The 23,420-nt window shown below is 55.1% G+C and overlaps 1 protein-coding gene across 1 annotated transcript; it reads left to right on the top strand.

The window, feature by feature from the left end:
* Positions 1–12,662: 12,662 nt before the first annotated feature.
* Positions 12,663–22,527, top strand: PTTG1IP (PTTG1 interacting protein). Its single transcript, XM_056358914.1, has 7 exons — positions 12,663–12,946; positions 15,508–15,560; positions 16,514–16,622; positions 19,453–19,555; positions 19,663–19,728; positions 20,158–20,204; positions 21,743–22,527. Exons 1-7 carry the CDS (start codon positions 12,853–12,855, stop codon positions 21,784–21,786), a joined length of 516 nt encoding a protein of 171 aa, XP_056214889.1. The 5' UTR covers positions 12,663–12,852; the 3' UTR covers positions 21,787–22,527.
* The last annotated feature ends 893 nt before the right edge of the window (positions 22,528–23,420 follow it).

Genomic DNA, 23,420 nt, shown 5'->3' with positions numbered 1-23,420 from the left:
CCCACAGCCCCTGGTGATGGGCTGTGGCAGAGCAGAGAGCGGTCTCTGCCTGCGGAGCTGTGAAAAGGGGGCCCTGAGCTCGCCTGCTCCCACCCACACCGACCGTCTCCCCTGGGAGTTGTAACCCGTGCCAAAGCGTGTAACCTCTCCTCTTCCCTGAGACAAGCACCCCAGCCCTGTCCTCCTCCTGTCCGATGGCTCCGAGTCACCTCCCCTCCACCCCAGGGAGGTCATTCCGCCGGGAGGTGGCAGGTTGCCAAACACCGTGGGTGAGAGGAGGAGGAGGATGGGGAAGGCTCCTGACTGGACAGCCACTATTGCCTTCGCTCAGGGTACCAGGGCACATCGGCTCCAGGCTGGGCAGGCAGAGACCTTTTCAGAGCCGATGAAGTACCTCCTGCAAAGGCTCAGATGGCAGATACAGAGCCCTCTTCCCAGAAAAAACTTTGCACCAGACGAAACATTTCCCAACTCAGGACTGACCCCGGCCCTTGCCATGCTCGCAGTTTTGCCAGCTGTTGGAAGTGGCCCTGCATGAGTGGTGCATGAACATTTTTTTCAGGCATGGAGTCCAGCTCGACCATCAAAAGCCGGCAGCCCAGCTGAGGTGCTGTACCCCCCCACCCTGCATTGTGTTTGCTAATGCTCTGCCCATCCAGATAAGAGTTTCATTCTTTCCTCACATCCAAGTAGGTATTCCTTCCAGGGATTAATTAGTAAATTAAAATTGTAGAAAGACAAAATTATTATGATGAGGCACAAGCCCTGGTGATGATGTCTCCCTCTTGCAGACCCACATGCTGTGTCCCATCACATTCCCACCTCCCCTGAAGGGCTGTGGGAAGCAAATGCATTCCCTTAGTGGGAAAGACATTGGGGTCAGGGCTTGGATGGATGAGAGCTACTTACGGGTGCCTTAAACACCAATCTCTGCATCTGAAAGCCCTGACCATGTGGTCCACAGTGCTCTGCATCTGCAGGAGGAGGGTGGTCCCTTTGCTGGGGTGGCAGTGATGGTGGTTCAGGGGTGCTGGCAGCAGCTGGGAAGTCCCTGCGTGCTGCCTCTGTGCACACTGAAAGAGGAAAATCCCAGTCTGGAGCAGTGGGAAGATCCATGTGCCAATGTGGGGATGCTGCCCTGTTTTATAACCTCTCCCCAGTGGGGATTTGTGACTTGCACCTAGTCCTCACCAGTTTACCAGTACTCTCCCCGCTGTGCTGATAGCTCCCTGCCATGAATCAGTGATGACCCCACCACCCACCATGGCTGCCCGTGCCTCCTCTGCAAGGTGCTCCTGCCAAGCCCTGCGCCTCGAGGCCGGGGCTGGCCGAGCCTTGCTCTCCAGATTAATGCAAGCAATGTGCTGAAAGCTGGATTGATTAGAGCTGCAGCCCGTTTTCTAACCCCATCCAAAAAAGCCATCACATTTTGCCTGGCAAAAATTGTCCTTCTTAAACCTGAGTCACTTAGGATTCCTTGTTCAGTAATATCTTCTTTTTCGCTGGTTCCCCCTGGCAGGGCTCCAACCCCAGCAGGGGTCAGCAGGCAAAAGGGTGGGCATAGCCACAGGCAAAAACCGCAGGTCCCTGTGGCTTTGGGGGCTGAAATCCCTGCCCTGATCGCTCTGCCCAGCACCCGTGGGTCTCGAGTGCCTGGGCTTCCAAGGAGGTGGTTGCTCTGCAAAGCCATCACGGTCCAGGGTGGCCACTGATGGGCACGGGCAGAGGTGCAGGAGCGGGGCGAGCCTTATTTTGGGGCCACCCAAAGGCAAGAGGATGCTTTTCTCAGTGGGACAAGTGAAGGGGAGGCTAAAAGTGTCTGTATCACCTGGGCAGATTTGGGGGATTTTTACCAGCTCTCTTGCTTTAACTCTGGTTAATTTGTTCTTGAAATGTCATCCCAAGGCAACGCTGTTTGCTGCTAACTCAGTTGTAGTGCAGCCTCCCCTGCCTGGGCTCTGTTACATAGGGGAGAAGGAATCCCTAGCAATTATAACTCAATTATTTTACTGAATGTGTGATTACAAATGGGAGCTGCAGAACCTGTTAGGGCTCTGAGTAGTGAGCACTGCAGTTAAGATACAATTAAAACAAGCCTAGGCTCCCCCAGCCCCAGCTTTTGCTCCAAAGACAAGCAGGCTGCTCAGAAAGCCATTTGCCTGTCCTTCACCCCCCGCAGCTATGTCTCAGTGACCAGAGGAAAGATGGTAAATTTCAAAAGGAAAAAAAACCCACCCAAACCCAAACCACTTCAGCGATTTCCAGGCTGGTTTGGGGGGATTTTAACAGCTTTCATTCTGCGTGGCAGTGGTGCCCTGGGAACAGGCAGAGAGAAAGACAAGCTCCCCTGCTCCTGCCTGCAGGTGGTCACCAGCGTTATATTAAGTCGCAGTGAGCCTGGAGAGCGGCAGATTAGTCTGGAAATTAGAAAACACGGTGGGGATGGGATGTCCCCCAAGAGGGACTCAGCTGCAGAGCCAGGAGATGCTGGTGTGGCCAAATTGGCCCCTTCCCAGCTGCTGGTCATAGCTATGTGGGGTGCCCCAGAGCCTCGTGCTGGGCGCTGAGCGAGCCAAGCCCATGGCAGGGCAGGACAGCCGGCTGCTCGGCCACTTGCCCGCTTTCATTACTGTGTGTTTTCCCAAAGAACTTGGTGTCACCCCAGCAGGCTTTTCCCAGACTCTTGCTTGGGGGTGCTGCACGTTGAGGGGAAAACAACAGCATCCCTGTTGCTGGCTGCCAGCTGACTCTGTGCCTGCCTCCTGTGCCTGGAGACCAAACTGCCCGGCTCCCCACTGGACCAAGAATTTTAGGCAGGATAACTTGTTGGAGTGTGAAATAGTTCTGATTTTGTAGGCTATGGGGTTGGTGTTATCACATGGGGGAGCCCTGGCAGGCAGCAAATGAGAGCTGCAGCGATGCAGTTAGAGGGAACGCGTGCAGCAGTGCCAGCAGCAGCTCTCCAGAGCTGCACAGCTCTGGCCCGAGCCCGGCTCCTGCACAGAGCCAGCCTGGTGTCGGGGAAAGATGGTGCAAGTGAGTCAGGGATTTGGGCAGAGCAGCATTCTCCCCAGGGCTGGAGGAAGACCCCACGCTGAGATGGTGACCGGTGGCACCAAGCCTGCAAGCCACCCACTCCCTGTGAGCCCAGGAACTCAGCATGGGCTGGGGAAAACCAGGTGGCAGGGAGCTGGACAACCAAGGGCAGTGCTATGGGCCAAGCCAGAGCACCCACGGGTGCTCTGCTAAACATCAACCTTGTCCTGTTTCACCTTGAGTGACCTTGAGTCACAGAAGATGATGACCACAGTGACAATGCAACGGCTTAGAAAGGGATGGCATCATGGCATCATAGCATCATGGCATCAGAAGCTGTCAGCACAGAGCACCAGGGATGGCCATGCACACAAAATGCAGGGTGCACTGTTGCACTTGCCATCCATGTCACAACCACGTTGTTCACCAAAATTACATCTTGGCAGTGTAAATGCACAGCAAAGACACAAGGGATGCTTCAGCCCAGCCATGCAGGAGATGCTCTGCCTGTGTCTGCTAATGTTGGTGTAATATTGTTATTAAAACATGTAGAAAACTGCTGTGGACTGCCATATCTGTGCTCCCAGTGGTTATTTGAACTTGAGTAAATCGCATGGCAGAAGAAATCACACATTCAACAAAATATATGGAAAAACTGTCTTGTACAGAGGTATCAACGTATCATCTGCAGCCTCCAGTGACTGACGCTGTGGGTGACAGCTCGTTGTACATGTGGGTGCAGCTGGGTGCCTCCAGCAGCAAAATGGGGGTGAGAAGAGGAGGGCAGGTGAGGAGCATGAAGCGAATTTGGGGTGCAGGAGCCCATGCTGAGGCACAGCCCCAGCTCTGCGCCCTTGGGGCTGGCATGGGAACAGTGGGCTCCTGCCTCCCCTCAGCTCTCAGCTTAGGCTGCTGCCTTGCTTGGAGTGCATGGAGCAGAGCAGGGAAGGGAATCCAAGAGCTGTCAGATGTTGTTAGCTGTGTGACATCTCTTAATAAGGCCCATCTGGTTGGAAGGCAGTGGATCCGGCAGGATTTCTGCAGACCTGATGGTGAATGCTTTTGCCAAGGTTTTACAATCAGCATTAATAAACATGCCAGGGTGGCATTTGGCACTGTGAGCTCAAACTTCCCAGTCTGAGACTGAGAAAAACCAGAACAACAGCAAAAATCCTTGCCGCACAGCAGAGCTCCTGGGCAACTCATTCCATGTTCTGGGATGTGCAGATCCTGCACAGCCTGCAAACACCCACCCAGCAGTGGGTCACTTCTGGTGGGGCAGCTGGTTCCCATGGATGCCCCGTCTCGCTGGGAGTGCACACATGGATCCTGCATCCCTGACCAGGGGGCTGGCTGGGCTGCCCAGGTTTTCCACCAGCCTTTCATCCACAAGGAGCCACCAGACCTTTATCCAAATCTTCTCATCCTTCCTTGCTGCACCACAAGGGACACAGGTAGATGCATGGGGTGGCAACCACGGCGTGGAAACTCCTGTCCTCTGGGAAGAGGGATTGCAGGGAGACTGTGGGAATCAAACCCGTTGTGACAAACCTGTGCCTCACCTAAAGGCGATGTGTCATGCAGGCAGCGGGCACTTTTAAAGCAAGATGGCACTGTACAGAAAGTGTTTGGGAGGGAACAGCTGGACCCGTAGGTGTGTAATAGCACAGAAAAAGCCCATGTGATTTAGGGAAATGCCGCATTCGGGGATGATGAAAGGGTAGAGCTGAACTGAGCGGCTATCGATGAATCACAGAACTTCAGCAAACATGCCAGCAGGTGTTTAAACTACTCTTGGCTCAGTGCCGGCAGACGCTTGGGTGTTGCAGGAATGGGCTCTGCGCCCCATTCCCAGGCTTCTCCCACCAGAACAGGGGAAACGGCACAGGCAGAGAGGAGATCCGAACAGCGCCGTGCTCATGGGGGACCCCGCACACTGCCACCCCCGAGGCAGGAGAAGGGGCCAGCAGACGAGTGCCTTGAGCTGCAGCACCAGAGCACGTGGTCCCAGCACAGCATGCTAGCACGAGCCGAGCTTTGCCAGGACAAGCCCTGCCCTGGGGGCTGTGGAGCTTCTGGGGAAGCCGGCGGAGGCTGCTGCTGCATCGGGTTGGAAGGAGGTGGCAGATCTTCATTTGCCGCTGTTTCTTCTGCTCCTGGCTCTGCTTACCAGCCCTCCAGCCTCGGCGTGCTGCAGCGGTACTTACAGCATGGGGAAGGTGAAGAGCAGCAGGGCTGGACTGGTGTGAGACACCGGCACCCCCAAGGAATCCCTCTGCTCCTGCCCACACCCAGCTGGGGGCTGGGGGGCTCACCACCCGCAGTTCCTGGGCCCTGCAGAGCCCTGAATGATCCCTTGGGTGCTTTGGCCTCTCTTGTGAGCAAGATTAAATTAGCCCCATTAGAAACCCTGTTAGGCTGAGCAGTCTTGAGCACCAGGTTGCAGGGGACACCAAGTCTTCCTGTGGCAGGTTTCACGGGGCCACCAACGGGGACAGGGGTCCCCCCCGAATCAAACCACCTCAAGGGCGCTGATCCTGCACATCCCTGCAGATGTCCTTCACATTATTCCTGCGACTGGTCCAGACTGGGTTCCTGCTGTAGCTCCTCTTCCCTGGGCTTGTGGTGCTGGGTTATAGGGTCTCTCCCCAGAGCCCGCCCCATTGTCCCCGAGGGCTGGCTGGAGTGCTCCTTGCTGTGGGTGATAAGAAGGATCACTTTAAGTAAGCACTTCCTTAAATCCCTTGAACTCCTGAATTAAAATAAAGATGTGGGATTTAACTTGGAAAGTTTTGAAGCAGATATTTTTGTTATACATCATCATGCATGTCACGAGTCTAAAATATTTGGAAGGACTGTATAAATAGCCGTTTTAAAATCCACCTTTTCTCAGTTCGCTCCTGCTTCCCTCTATCTCCCAGCTGCCACCGAGCAGGGAGATGTGTGTGGCACACTCAAACCTGCAGTTTTACTTTCTGTTACTTTCTGTGTTTCCATGAGAGATGCTGCCACAAGCCTTGTTTCATCCAAAATAAAGGAGAGGATGGGAGAGGAGACAGGACCAGGGCATGTGAGGTTGCTGCTTCCCTGAGCATCACTTAGACACCCGCAGACTGTCAGGGCAAAATTGTTGGCACTGAATCCCCATCACGTTACTGGGAACTACACCATGCTCTGGGCAATTGTTGTGTCACCCCCTGAACTGCTGGCATGTGAAACAGGGGAATTTTTATGACATTTTCAGTGGAAAGAGGGGCAAAATAAGCCAGAAGCTGTTTCTTACCTTGACAGCTGAGAGGCCCGAGGGCATGGTTCGGCATGCCCCACATCTTCCTCTTGCTCCATTCCCAGGCATCACCCCAGGTCAGCAGCTGGTAGAGATGCCCCAAGGTCTGCACCCCTAAAACACCCACCAGGCACTGGGGGCCAGCGCAGGGGGCTGCTCTGATGCTCCCAGGATGTTGTGAATTTTTTAAAGCTACATCAAGAAGATGTTTCTATTAAAGGACTTTCTGGGTCTAAGATGTGAATCCATAACCACAGCCAGCCAGCTTGTCTCGGTTTCAGCTTAAAACCCTCCGCTGCCAGGCTACTGGGGCCAGTGCCGCAGCCACCAGGAGATGGGAAACATTTGCCATGTGCTAAGGGATTATTGTATAAAACCAAAATGCTTGGCTGCATGCCAAGGTACATGGTTTCCAAATAGAGTCTGAATCCTGGACAGAAAAGTTCCAACTAAATATAGCCATGACAGCCTTGGAGTTGACTTTTTTTTGGGAGGCTGAGTTCACTTAAAATAGCCTGGTTGTTGTTTTTGTTGGTGTGCCCTGCCAAGGGGGCAGGTGGAGGTGTGTTTACAGAGGTACAAACCCAAGGAGGTGACAGGAGGGGGAACCTCGCCTTTCCTCCCACCCACCCTGGGATGCTCCTGAGGGATGGAGGGGATGCAGGTGCAGAGCCACTGGCCTGCCTTCCAGTCCCTGAGGAGGAACCAGGGAGGCAGCTCTGGATTCCTCTTCCTCACACCCTGCCCAGGAAAGGGCTATCTGCCTAAAAACCATTGCAGGGAACCAAAAAAGCTGGGGAGGGGGGACAGAGCATGACAAGATGGGGGACAAGACAAGCGGGTGGCCTCGGAGAAAGGCTGGCGCCTGCAGAGGCTTGCTTACATGTAGCTCAGCAACTTTGCCGGGTGGTTTTGGCAAAGCCAGTCTGCTGCCGGGAGCCAGGAGCGATGGGAGGCTTAGAAGAACTCGTGAGGAGGTGGTGTTCTCATTTGGAAAAGGCAATTTGGATTTTCTGGGCTGCCAGCCCTGCTCACACCTTTCTGAGATTACTCAGCCATAGACCCACTAGCAAATCCAGAAACAAAATCAAAGCCCAGCACTGGGATGGAGCAAGGGGCTGGGATTTCAGCAGCGCTACATGCAGGCTGAGCCAGCCCTCAGCTTCAGGATGGAGCTGCTCTGACTGCAATAAGGGGAAAGCCCACAGAAAAAGCAACAGAGCCTAAATACCTAGGGTGGGAAAGAAGGTGCTGGATGCACTCCTCATACCCAACACAGAGCACTGGGAGGAAGCACTGGAGAAAAAATGGAGCAAACTCATCCTCAGCAACACAAGTAGCATCGCTCCTCCTTGTGAGCTGACCACATGTACTCAAGGCAGCAGTGTCCTTCTTTAAAGGGTTAGGGGACAAAACTTCCAGAAAGCCATAAGTCATTGGCTACCTAATATCATATACATATACTGCAATATATGTAATATCATAAAATATTGTTAATGTTGAGGCGAGACAAGCACCTACATGTGTATTGGCTTGCACGGTATCCACAAGAGCTTTCCAACACCTTTGCACTGCAAGCAGTAATTTTATTAGAGGGTTCACAGCTAATAGGGATAAAAATCAAGCAGATGCTTGAGATGGGCCTTAAATGAGGGTAGCCTTAGAAAACAGGGGACACCTGAGACAGGCAAGTATCAAATAATCAGTTGTCCAAATGAAAAAATCCTGGGTTTGTAAAGTCTTACTAAAAGGCAGGAAAGTGGCTGAGGTGTGGTCCCTCTGCAGTAGAGGAACTGCTGGGAGGTAGAAGTTTGGCTCTGAAAAATTCATGTTCCTAAACAATGGCATTGGGGAGGTCAGTGACATGGGGGAGGTATGGCTAATTATAACAAATACCACCAGAGTTATACCTTACATAGCTAAAACTGCTGCTGGAACCAGCTTTCTGAGAGCCCAGTGAAAAGCTTTTGTTTAATTTATGGGGCTCAGACTATATTTAGCCGGCAGATCCTTGGGGTTTTATCTGGGATTGCTGCTCTGAGCCAGCAGCTGGAACATTTTAATTGTTTGCTCTGGGTTTAGGGTTTTTATTTCCAAAGGGAGAAAAAGGAAAGCAGGTGCTGAGGTCTGACCCTGCTGCCCTGCCACGGCCCTCCTGACACCCTTGCATCTCCTGGGGTAGGGAGGTCAAGTGGGCCTTGGGGTAGCTCTCTGCCTGCCGGGACACTTTCTGAGCTGGTGCTGGGGGGGTCACAGGGTAAGCCCCTGTCCCCTAGCCTGGCTGGCTGGAGGGGGCTGCACCTGCTGGCACGCTGCACTCATCCCCAGCCCCTGCCAAAGAGCAGACGAGAGCACGGAGGGGGGAATCCGCCCCCAGCCAGAGGCACACCCGGTCTCCCCATCCTCTAGTTGCTATGGCGATTTAAAAATAGTCTGGGTGGTTCAGTGAGGTGAGAGCATCCCCTTCTTCCAGGAAAGTGGCAAGCGCTGCTCCAGGCCTGGGAACATCCCTGCCTTCAGTGTGGGGTTTTATTTGTTAGGAAAGCCCTTTGGTATCTGCCTGGAGTGTGGCCGTGAGAGGAGCCATCTGCTCGGGACAGGCAGTGTTTATGCTGCCGTGCCAGCTCGGGCAGTGACGAGCTCTGCGGGTGCCTCATCCCCAGCCCCCCATCACCCCGCTGGCACCTCCACCCCGGTGATGAATGCAGCCGTCTCTCTTTAGGAAAACACCGGCTCTGCTGCACTGGGATCTCCTACAGCAGCTTGGAAATCCCCCTTAGCTGGTGGCTGACAAGAACTGGCGCAGCGGGGTGGCAGCGGGGACAGCTGTGTGCTGGGAGACCGGGGTCTGCTGGGGCATCCCTGCTGTGGAGGGCACCGGGCACACTGGCAGCCCCGCTCTGGAGATGTGCCCAGGTGCTGAGGAGCCCAGGCAGGCACGGGGCTGGAGGGCTCGATGGGCTGGGGCTCCAGGCAGAGCCCCCACCCTTGTGGGCAGCCCCACTTTAGGGGACGCTGCAGCACAGGGGCTGTTCTGGGGGTTCCTGCTCCACCACTAATGCTCAGGGCTGCAGGCAGGCACCTCTCCCCAGGCTCAAGGTGTTGGTGAGTTGATGAGACAGAAAGGAGGCAATTAAAAGCAGCATGAAGCACCGTGGCCATGCCCGTGCCCCCGGGAGAGGCTGGCTCAGGTTCAGCTGCCTTTGGCCCAGCACAGAGGGTGCTCCAGGACCCCCGTCTGCCCGCGCTGACCGGAGGGGATGTGGAGTTGGGACTAAAGGGAAAACCTAGAAGAAGGACAAGAAAATGCCGCTGTTTTCTACCTTACTTTTTTCCCCCACTCTTTTTTCCCTTTTTCTCCCTACAACCTTTTTCATTTGGTGCCTGTTGACACAAACAAGCCCAGGTTTTGCACTGAAACACTGGCAACCACTTCCTTCTATTGCCGGCTGGCATGGCAAGCTAATTTTATCCTCCCCAGCTCCTGGAGATTGTCCTGTTGCAGCCAGGGAGTGCTAGAAAATAGCACATCGCCCACTCATCCAGCCTCCTTCAAGGGAAATATTTATATTATGCCAAAGAAAGGGTTTCCATGGCAGTGATGACTTTAGCACCGTCACCTTGGAAACCACTTGAGGCCATCTTGAAGGGTTTGAAAATACCCTTCAGAGACAAATAAGGAGAGGGAGCGGAAAGGCTGGCGGGGTTACAGCAGCATTTTCGTCTCCCCCGGCTTGCCCGTTGGCACCCTGCCTGCTCTCACCGCCTGGGGTACCCACCCGTGGCCACTCGCTTTGGGTCCCTGCCCATGTCGCCTGAATGCTCCGTAGCCCAAGTGTTGCTTCATGAATGAACCCGGGACAAACGAATGAGGCACTTTGCAGACAGAAATGGTTCAGTAGGCACTTCCTCCTGCTGCCCAAGCCGGCCGGCAGCGGCTTCGGCATCAGCGCATCGCTCAGCAAGTGTGAAAGATTTGCCTCCAGCTGAGGAGGTGGCTTCAGGGAGAGCCCCCCCAGGGCCTGCTAATGCTGGAGCAATCCCCATGCCTGCCCAGCCTCAAGCACCAGCTGCTTTTGGAGGAACAAACACACAGGTTCCGTGTCTTTTTGGCAACCCCCAAGTCCTTGCTACGTGCAAAGAGCCCCGTGTTTCTCCCAAGGAGCTGCCAAAATCTGAACCACCTACAAGAGGCGGCTGCTGGTGTCAGCGCGCTCGCCTGCAGTGGCAAAATCAAGAGAGGCCCATTCGCTCCCTCCTCCACATCACGCACCTCCCACAGCTCAGCCCATACATCCCATGGTTCGGCCAACCTAATGCTATCAGCTATTTACTCTCCCAGTCCACGGGAGCTCTGTCACCAGCGGCCAGCCCATCTGGCTCTCAAGGACACCAGGAACACAACAGGGGGAGTGAATCTTTCTGAGCAGATGATGAGCTCCATGATGAAGGTGGCGGTGCCAGGGGTGGCCAGCGATGCTGCCTGCTCAAGCCATGGGATCACTTTCCTTAAGTTTCACTTTCCATTTTGCTGAAAAATATTAGTTGACTTCTTAATTTACTTTAGGGCAATCCAAAATACATTTTCTTCCTTCTCCCCAAGATGCCTACACGCTGAGGAGTCAGTTATTTGCCAACCCAGAGCTCCGCCCCTGGCACCCACACTCAGCTCTGGCACAGCCTCCTGCCTCCCACCCATGGGGTCCTTCGTGCTTCCCCACACCTGCCACATGGCTGAAATCAGTCAACCATGAACAACTCAGCCAGCTTTCCTACAGAAAAACATCCGTGTGGTGCTTAGTTCCTCCACGGGATCCCAAGGGTGCGCCTGGTCGTGGTGCTGGTGTGGGGGTAGCTCCTGTCTTCCTGCCCCGCTGCCTGTGCCAGGCTGCCTGCTGCTGCCACACCTCAAGGCAAGCACGGTGTGCTTCAGGAGTGTGACAGGTATGGGGTGATGGTGTCAGGGCGTGACTCCCTCTGGGGAAAAATCTTGGTCTTGCTCTCAATTAGCCTGGCCTGAGTGTGCCTTTGTGCTGCAGCCCGATGCGCACCCAGCTTCAAGGGACGCTGGCTTCACCATCACTGCAGAGCAGGGAAGCAGCTGCCAGTGCGGATACAGCACCTCGCGGTACCCGTGGGGGCCTAGGCGCGGGATTGGAAGCTGAGATGGGTGTAGGAACAGCAGTTTTGCTCTGCTGCTGCCAAGAAGCCCACATGCATGTAGTGATACCCTTATTCTGTTCCCAAGGGATCGGGGGTAAAACCAGAACTCAGAGCAGCCCTACACCTGCAGTGTCACAACCGTCCTCACAGTGACAGCTGGAAACTCATTCCTTTTGGGAATCTTGTCTGGATCGCTGGGCATGAATCAAAGAACATGGAGCTCTTTGGCTCCAACAAAGAAAAGCACTCAGCGATGTTCTAGACCTACAGCATACAAAAATCCCTGTATGTAGTGCTGCAACTTCTCACATCTTGAACGTTGAACACGTGGGCTTGAGGCCAGTGGGCTTCTTGCTTTGACCAGGAGAGAGACCCCAGCACCACGAGTCACAGAAACTTACACCTGGCCTGTGCTGACTGAGGCGAGAGGCTGGGATGCAAAGCAGAGAACTACAAGGGTAAGTGGTTATTCACACGCATGAGGTGTCCCAGCCAAACCAGGGCACCCAAGTGTGGTTTTACACGGGGTTCTTACACCCTTCCAGTGTTCGGGTACAACACGGCTTGGCTAATCACCAACACCCACGCTACCAATCGCTAATTGCAGCAGAACTTTGCAAAGCCGCTCTGTTTCTGCAGCATTCTTGCCACTCGCCTGTTGATCCAGTGTCCCTGCAGTCGGTCTTGCTGGCGGTGGGGACCTGTGACACCGGATGATGCTGGGAGGGTTTCAAAGACGTGCCAGAGGGGCTGGGGGGCGGCGTTAGCGTGGCTGTCCCAGGGATAAAGCTGTTTCTCCTTCATGGACAGCCCTGAGCTTCCCAGCAGCACAACCCTTTGTTCCAGGGCCGGGCCGCTCTTTCGGTTGTTTTAATTAAGCACGAACGATACCAAAGTCTCCAGTAAAATTCCACTATCTCATCACCTTGCATCATGTGAACTAATACATGTACCAACAGAGTTAAAGCACTTTCACGGTATAAAGACGGACGTAGCAGTGCAGGAAGGGGCCCGGGGGACCCTCGGGGGTCGGTCCGCACCGGGGCGGGAGGAGGCTCCGCGGTTCGGACTGGCACAACACAACCCGGGGGCGCTTTGCGAGAGGGCAGCCGCCCCCGCAGCCGCCCGCTCCTCCTGCGCGGGGGTCTGGCCCCCCCCTGCGGCCGGGTCCGGGGCTGCGCGGGGGGCGGCTCCCCCGCCCCGGCGTGCTCCGGCCGCCCCGGGGGGCTCTCCGCCCGCTTTGCGGGGGTAAAGCCGGGCGGGCGGCGGCTCCCGCTCCGTGCGGCCCCCGGAGGGGCCGCCCCCGGCCCGCCCCCGCGCTCGGCCCTACATAGGCAGCGGCGGCGGCCACCCCGCCCGGCTCCGCCATGGCCCTGGCGCTCCGCCTCTGCGCTGCCCCGGCGCTGACCTTGGCCCTGGCCCTGGCCCTGCTGCCCGCCGCCGCGCAGGACATGGCAGGAGGTAAGGGTGGGCTGCCCTCGCCGCCCAGGCCCCCCCGGGAGCGGGGATCCGAGCCCCGCGGGGAGCTGCCCCCGGGGCCGCGGGTGTGGGGCAGGGGCAGCGGCACCGGCACCGGGCGCTCCCCGCGCGGCGGTCACGGCCGTGCCGTTACCCCGGAGCCCGCTGCTGCGGGGCGGGGGGCGCCGGCTGCCGGCCTGTGCGCTGCGCTCCTGCTCCGACGTGGCCGCCCACTCGGGACGGGGACGGGCCGTGGGAGCCGGGAGGGCAGGTCCCGTCCCTGCCCGGAGCCCCGCAGGGCGCGATCCTGCGCGGTGCGGATCCCCAGCGTTCAGGTGTGCGGCTGCAGCAGAACTTGTGCTCGCCACATGCCCGGCGGCCGCTGCGATGTGACTGCGTGCGGTGATGCTAATGGCTCGGGGGGGGGGCGGGGGGGGGGGCTGGGCGCCTGCCCTGGCACCAGCGGCCCTTGGGAGGGGGTCCCGCCTCAGGGCTGGGTGAGCCCCGGGTGCCATGGGGGAGGGTGGGGGGCGGCTGTGCCCCCTTGCTGGACGGAGGGTGCAGCACAGCTCCGCGAGGGCCGTGCCAGGTAGAGCAGAAGCTCTAGTACAGGGTGGGGACCGTCCCCTTCGGGGTGTCCCGGGGAGCCCGCCTGCCCCGCTGGGCGAGCAGCTCTTGACGTGGTGACCAGCCCTCTGATGGCTGCACGGCAGCTCTGCTTGGGGGGAGGGTGAGGACCAGCACGTGCTTTGCTGTCTTCCTTCCACCCCAAGCCATTGGCTTCACTTCTGTTGCCAAGTGGCAAAAGTATCATCTGGGAGGCTTCTACCACCCCAAGAGCTGCTCTTCCACCTCTGCCCCAAAGGACTGCAATGCTTCCCGTGCCATCCTGTGTGAGTGGGTTGGTCCACTGAGATTGGGCGTTTGGATAAAACCCCAGTCCTGGAGGGCTGCAAGGTCCTGGAAATTGCCCCATCCCATACAGCTGTGAGAGTGTGGCTTTGACCTAACAGCTCAGAGAGTGAATGCCAGCCAGGGGTGCCAGGAGAGAGGACACCCGGAGGAAAGCATCAAGTAGCAAGCCCAGTTAAAACCACAGGCTCCCCTTCTGCCTGTCGATGGCCTCCCGTGATGTGAGAGGGCAGTTTCAGGACTCCTGGTAAGCACATGGCTTTGGGAGCAGCACAGGCGCTGTGATGCTTTTTCAGCCTCCACTGGAGAAATGGGGAAGACTCGGATTCCTAGAGTGTTTGAAATCTGCAGTCTTGGCCTCTCTGGGCAGTGTGTAAACACCCTTATCTGAGCTATGTTAATAAATCGCCCAGTTGTTTGGAGGGCTGCACAGAGCATGTGACTGTTGACAGTGGGTCACAGCTGAGGGTTCCTGCCAGCTGGAGAGAGAAAATGCAGCTTTGCTGCTCGTATTGAAAACAAGCACCTCTGGGATGGATTTTTTTCCTGATTAAGGTACTGTGAAGCAGTGATCCTTCTTCCACCAGTTACTGAGTAGTCAAGCAAATTGGTTTGTGGTGTTTTGTTTGGTTGGTTTTTTTAAACCACAGTCAAGACAGGCTGATGCTTAGACCCTGTGGGCAGGGGTGCGGTTTAAATGGCTGATCCTCAAGGACTCAAAAACCACCATCCCTGAGGATCTAGGGGAGCATACCGGTGAAATAGCAGGTGAGTATCCTATAGGAAGACTTTCCTGAAGAGCTAGTACTGCTGGCAGCTGCAGGCAAGCCCAGGAAGGCATCTGGACGGGGCCACCTGGTCCCTTGTTCGGACCTGATCTGTTCCCTGTTCCCAGCTACCTGCTTCCCCTGGGGATGCTGTCGTCTGTGGTAGCACTGGTGCAGAGAGCCACCCCTGCCTATAGAGCAGGGGTCTTTCTCTGCCAGATGGGCTCGGGAACAGGTCCTGAACAAGGGTGCAGATTTTGGCTGTGGTGCCACTTCCATCAGCTAGAGCGTTTCCTGCTGAAGGAGGGTTTGGATGAATTGGCTGGGGCAGTGTATGGCCCCTCATGTGCAGCAGGAGGGTACACGCTGCTGTGGGGACTGTAGCTGTGCCTGTCCACCCCCCCCACCCCTCGTGCTTCTCTGCTTCTGCTTTTCCTTGTGGTAACTTCCTTGTCTGGGGCTTGTTTGCTTAGGCTGCTCTGTCATCCAGTGCTATGGGACTGTTCTGCCTACCCAGTGCCTGTTATCCTTGGAGGGTCCCTCTGGACTGACCCCAGCTGTCCTGCTGCCTGCTGGCCACAGCAGATGCTCAGGCTTTTAGGGAAAATAAGACCCAGGGAAAAGAACTCAACAGCTCAGGGCTTTGGGTCAGCATGGGCAAGGCAGATGACTTCCATTTGCATTTAGGCCTCCCACTGTGACACGGAGTGTGTCTTGAAGCTGGCAGCTCTTGCAGCACCATTATGCTGCATTGCTGCTGGTCAGAGGGGAGCGATTGCCTCCTGCAGCCCGCAAGGCAGCAGGCTCCGAGGAACCTCAAGTTTTAAACCACTGAGAAGTCCTCAAAGTACTGAGATGTCTTTTTTTTTTTTTTCTTTCCTGTAGATTGTCACCAGTATACAAACAGGAGCTGTGAAGAGTGTCTGAAAAATGTCACCGTAAGTATCAGCAGTATAACTCCCAACCTCTCATGATGCCTGAAAATGTAGCGTGGGCTTTGCAGGGCTGTTAGGGAGCAGTTTCCCTCCTGGAAGAGGGGCTGCTCCCCTGCCCTTATCCTGAGCATGCTGCAAATGCCACCGGCCCATGCTGGTGAGCAGCCAGCCATGACTCAGTGCTCTGGGAAGAGGTTGCTGGAAACCCTGGGGTTTTGTTGTGTGCTTTTTGAGGTGAGTAATGGAATTGCTGAGCCCCTCCTCACGGGTGGGAGACGCTGTCAGGGGAGGTGCATGTAGAAGGAGCAGAGTGGGCTGGACTGGCTGGTCAAACTGCCTCCCCACCAGTGTGTGGGTGTTGTGGCAGTGGGTAGATGGTGGATGCAGGACATGTACCTGTGTGCTGCCAACTACCGATGACCTTATCTCTGATATCAGCAAACTTGAACTTGAGTCAGATCTTGCAGCTGATGTAGCCAGAACCAGTTTGACCAAACACAGCCAAACACTGGTGTTGGGGGTTGGAGCCACCAGGAAAGGAGGGTGCAGAGCTGCTGCAGGTAGTCTGGCTAGGAGAGACTGGTGAAGGCACACACAAACCTCTCCTGCTCATCAGCTCCGAGTGGCTTGTTTCAAAGGCTTTCTTATTGTCCCCAAAATGCTGCGTGGAATAAACACAAAGGATTTGGTTATTACTACCATCATGCAAGCCAGGAGAAGGGCGCTCAGCACTTTCACTTGCTCTAGAAATGTGCACTCCTCTCCCCAGGTGCGGGCAAGCCTGATGCAGCCTGTGCTGACTGAACACAACTGTTACCTGTTGCTGAGGGGTGGTGCCTGGCTCTCGTGAGCAGGTGTCAGCGGCCCTGTCACTGTGGCTAACAAAGCAGAGCATGGCTAACTGGCAGCACAGCCATGCACCAGTAAAGCTATGCTGCCTGGTTCCTGTGTTCCAGTGCCTATGGTGTGCCAGTAGTGGGAGGTGTGTGGAGTACCCCGTCCGAAGAGTCCTCCCCCCAGCTGACCTCTGTGAGCTCCGCTCTGCGCACTGGGGAGTCTGCTGGGGTAAGTGGATGATGCTCGAGTGATGGCTGCCTTTAGCGCTTGCTGCTAAATGGCACGGGCTGCTGCTTGCACTAGTGGTAACGGGAGGTTTCCCTTCCCTCCCTTTCTCGCTGCTGGTGTAGCACTGACAGGCTGAAGTCAATCAGGGCTCTGTAAACTTCCTGAAGCGTGGGTGAGAAAGCAGAGTGTGAGCAGTTTCCTGCCTTCTGGCAAGAAGGACCAGTGGGGCTTTAGCGACTCTAAATATGTTCTTCATGTTTTGGTGTGAAGGAAGGCTTCCGACATGGCTAGCACCTAGGCACAAGAGCCGAAGGTGCTCTGTGGGTAGCTGCCTGCGCAGCCCTTCCCGGCGCTCAAAGCGTGCTCACCAGGATCTGCTGCGCCCCGTGCGTCGCTCCTTGCACTGCTTCTGGCTTTTCGTGTTTAGCAGTGCAGCTGTGGACCCAGGCGGGCTCTCAAAATTCACGGGGCCTCTTGGAATCAGAAGTGAGGTGACTTACCTAGGGGGCTGCATGGGCTTCTAGTGCTGAGCATCCCACAGTCCTGCTCAGCTCTCACCCGCCTGAGAAATGCCCTCTTCCGAAACTAGCCCTGTGCAAGCTGTGCTGCAGCTGGCTTGCCTGCAGCCGGGTCACCTCTGGGAGCGTTTTCTGGCTGACACTGACTGTTGGCTGACTTTACTCCTTGGTGCTCTGTTTTCTGGTGTGTTTCTGGAGAAATTAGCGTCTGTTTAGACCAAGCTTGGTGCATGCTCCTGCTCGGACAGGACCCAGCTTCTAGGGGCTGGGGCAGCTAGGAAGCAAGCTGGTTTATCTCACCTATCCCCTTGGTGGGGGGCTTGGAGTTGAATTGTGGTCCTATGTCACCTATTGTGCTTGAGGCAGGGCTCTCTTCTCTACCCACAGGACAGTTAAAGCTGCTGTGATACCTTGTGGAGGAAGAATCTGCTCTTTGTGAGCACCACAGTGTGCTTTTCTGAAACTTGTGCAAGACCTTGAAATACAAGTTTTTCTGTGAGCAGCTTCACAAAAACTTTAATTACAGAAGAACACATTCCTTTGCTTGCAAAACTCGCTTCAGAGGAGATTAGTCCTGTGGGGGATTAGCTCTTAAACAAGTCTGTGTTTTTAGTGTGTGTGACATTATCATCAGGTGGAGGAGTGCCCGGTGCTCTGCCACAGACCCCTGTCCGGGAAGGGGTGATCTGAGCCCCCAGGCTCACCCTGAAAGCCAGGGTTTCAGAGGCACCAGTACAGACATGTGCTAGTGGAGAAACTCCCTTCTGAGCTACCCCCACTGGGCTGACTCCTAGTCTTTGGCTTTTGGGCTGTCCCCTGTGTGACTGCTGGCTGTGCTGCGGTGGACTCACAAAAGCTTCATGTTGCTCTGAAGCAAGACAGTGCCATGGACCGTCAGGTCTCAAATTCAGACTTTTTCAAAGCCTTACTGGGAACATAGACTTGCTGACCTCCCTGCTGCAGGGTGGCTGCTGGAGAGGCTGCACGAGCCCACCTGTGGGGACAAACACAAGCGTCTGCAGGCTGGTGGCTTGCTGAGTTCTGGGCTCACTGGTGACCTTCTAGGCCATGGCAGTGGTCTGCAGTTGGAACCACATTCCTTGCATGGTGCATGCCACAGTAACCTGGGTAGGGATGCAGTATGATTTGAGAGTCGGGGGCGCAGGTGGCAGCAATGAAGCTCTCCACTGGGAGCAGAAGGCTTTGAAAGCAAGTTCAGTGGTGGAGTCAGCTCAGCCTGGAGCACCCCAGTAAGATTGCTGCAGCTGAGTCCCTGCAGCAAGGGGACAGGCAGGCATCTTCTGAAATATCCTGAGATACACGATGTGTGGTGCTTAGGTTTTCCACTGGGCTTACGGTCTGAGATGCATGGAGAAGTGGGGGTTGGAAGTGCTCTGAGCAGGCTTGGGTGCTCTAGGATTTCTGCAACTTGGCCGCTGTTCGCGAAGCGGCTTGTAAACAAATACTTCTAGAGGCCCAAGTCGCTGAACAGTCTGAATCATACTTGGAAGAAATTCCTCTTTGTGGCAAAAGATTTCAGGTGATGTCTAGATATGTCCATTTTGGCCAGTGTCTCTACTGCTGTCACTACAGAAGCTGAGTAGGATGACTGCATCCCTGGGGCCAGGGCTCAAGGCTGCTGCTTCACCACCACATCCTGGCAGGTTTTGCGCTGTGCATGGGCGAGCAGATCCCCCAAGCCCTGGGGAGATGTGGTGGTGGTGTGCATGAAGCAGCCCTCCACCTTCAGCTGCTTCAGCCACGCTGCTGGCCCTGAGCTGATAAATCACAACAGATCTTGTCTTGCTCTGCTTGTTGTCCAAGAGCTCCAGACGCCCATAAGTGCCTCCAGTCCACTGTCGTTTCATCTTGGATGACTTCTGAGGCCAGCTCCTGTGGGCAGCAGCTCCAGTGCCAGCTGCAGCTTCTTTGTCAGAGGTTGCTTCTCAGCACTGCAGCCTGCAGGGTTTTTTCCCCTTGATGGGTTACTGTTCACCTGGATTAGTGATTAAGACAACTTTGCTTCTGTTTCTGCCAGAGGGGTCTGACCTCAGTGCATTTGTTCTTGCATGTCTTCGTAGCCAGTAAATAAGTGCTGTAGTTAAGCAGCTATATCTGCTCGGTGTGTACGTGCTGGTGCTAGTGCTTGGTGTACCTATAGATAATGATGTCCATCTTGCTTTCTGAGGTGGTTACGCATGTCTCCAGCCCAGTGACTGAAGCTGCTGGTGACAGTAGCTTATGCTTGTAAAAACTGTAAATCCAGACAGCCGTGTGTTTATGTGCTAAATTTGTTTTGTCACATCCTTTAGTGAACTTTGAAGCCCTGATCATTGCGATGTCTGTGGTGGGAGGAACAATCCTTATCATGTTGGGGGTCTGCTGCTGCTGCTGTTGTAAGAAAAAGAGCAAAAAGCAAGTATCGGAGGGGTACCCTGTTTTCTCGGAGTAGCTTTGATGCAACCATGTGCTGTTGCAGACCTGAGTGGTAAGTGTCACTAATGGGCTTTTCTGTCTGTCAGGCCAGACAAGGATGATGAGAGAGCGGCCAGGGAGCGGGAGAAGAGGCGGGTGCGGCAGGAGGAGAGGTGAGCTTGCCCCCCAGCCCTCGCTCCCCTGTGAGCAAGCCACACTGCTTCAGGCTGCAGAACAATTTGGCTCCTGTCTGTATCATCAAACATGATGCCTAGAGGCACACAGGGCTCAATGCACGCAGCCAGTGGCTGCTTCAGCCCTAGCTCAAACGTGAACCTCATGAGCAGTGTCTTTCTGGGACAAATTGTGGGTGCACCACCATAACAGTGTTGTGTATCTGACTCCTTGAGGACTGCTGATGTGCATGGGCTCTGGTGGTCCCCAGTGCCTTTAGGAAGTTGGAAGGTGGGTGGCAGGGGCACTGAGCAAACCTGGCAGCCTAGAGCTCCTTAGGTTGGGAAGAAGGAAGGAGCTGTAGCTCCTCTGGCTTGATTTTGTATTGCCAGTCACTGGCTGGTGGTTTTTGTGTTTGCTTCTTGCAGGAGAGCAGAGATGAAATCACGGCACGATGAAATCCGAAGAAAATACGGTACAGTGCTGAGATGAGCAATTCAAACTGAGCTTGAGATGGAGCAGCCTCAGTAACTGTGTTCCCTGCTGTGGTTGCAGCTGCAAAGGAGACCTGGCCAGCAAAGAGAAAGCAGTCTCCGCTTCCTTAATCTCAGTGAATTGCTCTCTTGCCCTCTGGCAGCAAGTGTAGAGATGCTTGGGTCATGGTGTGTTAACCCACACTACTGCTGCTCCTCTTGGGCAGGAAAGAGGGAGTGTTTAATGCTCCCTGGAACCTGGGTCCTCTGAACTCACCACGTGGGAGAAGCTGCTGGGGCTTGACTGGAGGGGAGAAGCAAAGGCTGGTAGATGTGGCAGCAGCTGTAATGCTGCTGCCCTTCAGGCACAGCCCTCCAGCAGCCCCGGTCAGCGAGTGGCTGGGGAGCCAGCAGCCCAGGGCAGGGGGCCAGGTGGGAGCAGGGGGCTGACGGCTGCAGAAGCACAGAGCAGGCACCACCTGACTGCAGAGCCAGTCGTCTGAGCCAGCAGCAGATCCTGGGGAGGTGGCTCAATCCCCTGCTGCTGGGATGCACAGCCTCCCTCCTGGGGCTGGACTGTCCCTCGGGTGAGTCCCACTGCCCCAGAGCAGGTTGGGGACAGCAGCCTGGTAGGAAGCAGGGAGCAGCCAGTTGCATGGAACTGGTGGAGAGGTCTCTTCTGCCTGCCCGATGGGGCTGCTGGGGGCTCTCCCAGGGTGGCCACGGAGCAGGGAGCAGTCAGGCTCCTACACGCTGAGTGTGGTGGTCTCTGGCTTTGTGGGGGACTGTAGGGAAAGCTGGAGACTCTTCTGTGCCTGCAGCTGTTGCCTGCTGCTGCTCCGTGTTGGGCAGGAGATCCAGGGGCCTCTGGCTGGGCTGGCTTCTCTTGAGGGAGGAAGAGCAGGCAAAGCTGTGCCTAAAGGAGCTGTTGGTGGGGGAGGTACCTGCTCATGGAAGTGGAAGAGCTGTGCTCCAGGGCTGTCTTTCCACAACGGGGCTCTGTCTTGCTGCAGTGTGACCTCAGAGTTTGCAATCTCATCCTTTCTGTCTGTTCCACCTCTAAAGTGTTGGGCTGGGGCTGGAAAGCAGCCAACAGAGTGGCACAGGGGCTTGTCACAGTCCTACAAGTCAGCCCCATACCCTGCCTTGCTCTCTCCCAGCCTGTGGGTTTAGCAACAGGGGAGCAGTTTTAATTTGGGTCTGGGGTCTCTGTTTCCAAGTCCAGTCCAACAGAATCAGCATGCAGAAGGGCTGCTCAGAAAGATCAGTTATGCTGCTTTACCTGGACTTTATATGACTGCCTGAGAGAGGAGTTTGCCATCAGGTTGAGCTTCTTAATGAATCTCTCCTCTTGTGCAGAGGAGAGTGCAATGGTGCTGATGGCATGTGCAGCTCAAGTGGTAGCAGGTCTTTTGGAAGGGCTGTGGGACAGGAGGCTGGATGAAGCACAAATGACAGAGTTGTTAGCAAGAATTAGCTTTCTTGCTGGCCATGACTGGTATGGCAGCTGCTGTCTGAATGAATCTCTCTTCTCTTCTAGGCCTCTTCAAGGAAGAGAACCCTTACGCAAAATTTGAGAATTAACAACTCCAGACCTGCCCACCCCAGTGAATGGTGCCTTCCCACAGAGCCACAGGACTCTGCTTCCCCTGCCACAAGGAGATGACCGCGGTGCCACTTTCCACTTCAGCTGCCACAGCAGATGAGCCAAATGTATGGTGACACCACTGTCCCTGCTCCAGGTGCTGTTTGCTCCAGAACTTTGCTCTTGCTCTGGTGCAGGAAAATGTGGCGCCATTACTGGAGGATGACACATTTCTTCTCACTCACCCCTGGGGTGGTAAGAGTCCAATGCAAATAGCCCTTGTCCCTGGCCAAGGGCAAAAGCAACCTAATCCATCTCTCTTGCTCCTGCCTCACCAAATACCCTTCACACACACAGCCAGGCTTTTTTGTCCCCTGTTTTTCTTTTTCTCTTTTTTTTGATTATTTTAGTATAGGTAAAAGCCAGCAAGAGTTTCTTGCCTTACTGGTCAGCAGGAGGCCTTGGCTGTTACTCCAAGTGCCTGTACTTGTCCCAGCACATTAGCATTCCTTTCAAAAAGCACAAGTTTCTGGTTATCTCTGGCCTCCAGAAGAAGGTCCCATGTGCACATTCTCACTTGCAACTAATCTAGGGAAATGACCCAACTCTCCTACCTCTCTGTGCCTTTCTAGAAGGGTGGTCCCCTGGGCTTGATGGCCATGGCTGATAGCAATAGCGTAGGGTTCAGATGCATTTACAATATGTTGACTATATATTAAATTGATTTGATTACTGTCCTATCTGTAAGAGTTTAATTTTGCTTCCATACCAGATACGGTTTGGCAGTGATGGCTGATGGAGTTGTCACTGTCATGTGGCCCTGGCTCGTCAGGCTCTGATGGAGGTAGAACCAAGACTGCCTTGAACTTGTGCTATGCTTGAAAGGAGGGGTCTGTTCATGGAGATGTTCAGTTATCAGGAAAATCTGGGTGTTGGGAGTAATGCTGCTTTCTAAGAAGCTGGGTCCTTCTGCAAGAGCTTGGCCTGTGTCCTGTAGCACCCCTGAGAGCCCATGTCTAAGTGGGGTGTCCTGGGGGCCCCTGGCAGTGCTGGGCACAGACTAAAACCTGTGTAAGGGACCCGGGAGTGGGGTAAGGAGGATGGGAGCTGACTTCTCTCGTTGCAGTCCTATACTTGATCAAAATTGCCTTTACAGTATGAAGGAGCCTTACATGCAAGCAATAAATCTACCTTGATAGTTTTGTCTAAGAAAAGCTGGCTATTGCATTCTGCCAGGTCAGGTGACCTGTTCTGGGCTGCAGTTGGTGGCATTTCTGTGGGCTTGCACAAAATGCTCAAGTTGCCTTGCTGGGCTTATGGCCCTTGGACACAAGCTGCTGAAGCAGAATTTTTGAAACTAAACCAGCTGTGAAACCTTGCTGCTGCCACCTGAGCTGTGTGCTGGCTGCCAGAATCTGGCTGGCTTTTACCAGGATGGTGAGAGATGCAAGACTTGCAGGTGATGTTTCATCTAGGCTGTCTCTGGCAGCTACCAGAAGATACTCAGCTTCAGGTGGTAGGAGCAAAGACAATGACTGCCAATGCTGAGTAAGTACCTGGTTTGTAACCTGGGCTCCTGTTAGTGTGAACTAGGCTGCAGCACTGGCACGAGGGCTGAAAGAGTAAGGTTGGG

This window comes from Falco biarmicus, chromosome 13, assembly GCF_023638135.1.
Source record: "Falco biarmicus isolate bFalBia1 chromosome 13, bFalBia1.pri, whole genome shotgun sequence".
Classification (NCBI taxonomy): domain Eukaryota; kingdom Metazoa; phylum Chordata; class Aves; order Falconiformes; family Falconidae; genus Falco; species Falco biarmicus.
This window is presented reverse-complemented; position numbering and strand designations above follow the sequence as displayed.

Excerpts from the sequence above, each read along its gene's own strand:
- PTTG1IP (XM_056358914.1), top strand. The coding sequence starts at position 12,853 with ATGGCCCTGGCGCTCCGCCTCTGCGCTGCCCCGGCGCTGACCTTGGCC. Across the intron at positions 12,947-15,507 it reads CGCGCAGGACATGGCAGGAG|ATTGTCACCAGTATACAAAC; the intron begins GTAAGGGTGGGC and ends TCTTTCCTGTAG. Across the intron at positions 19,556-19,662 it reads TGTAAGAAAAAGAGCAAAAA|GCCAGACAAGGATGATGAGA; the intron begins GCAAGTATCGGA and ends TCTGTCTGTCAG.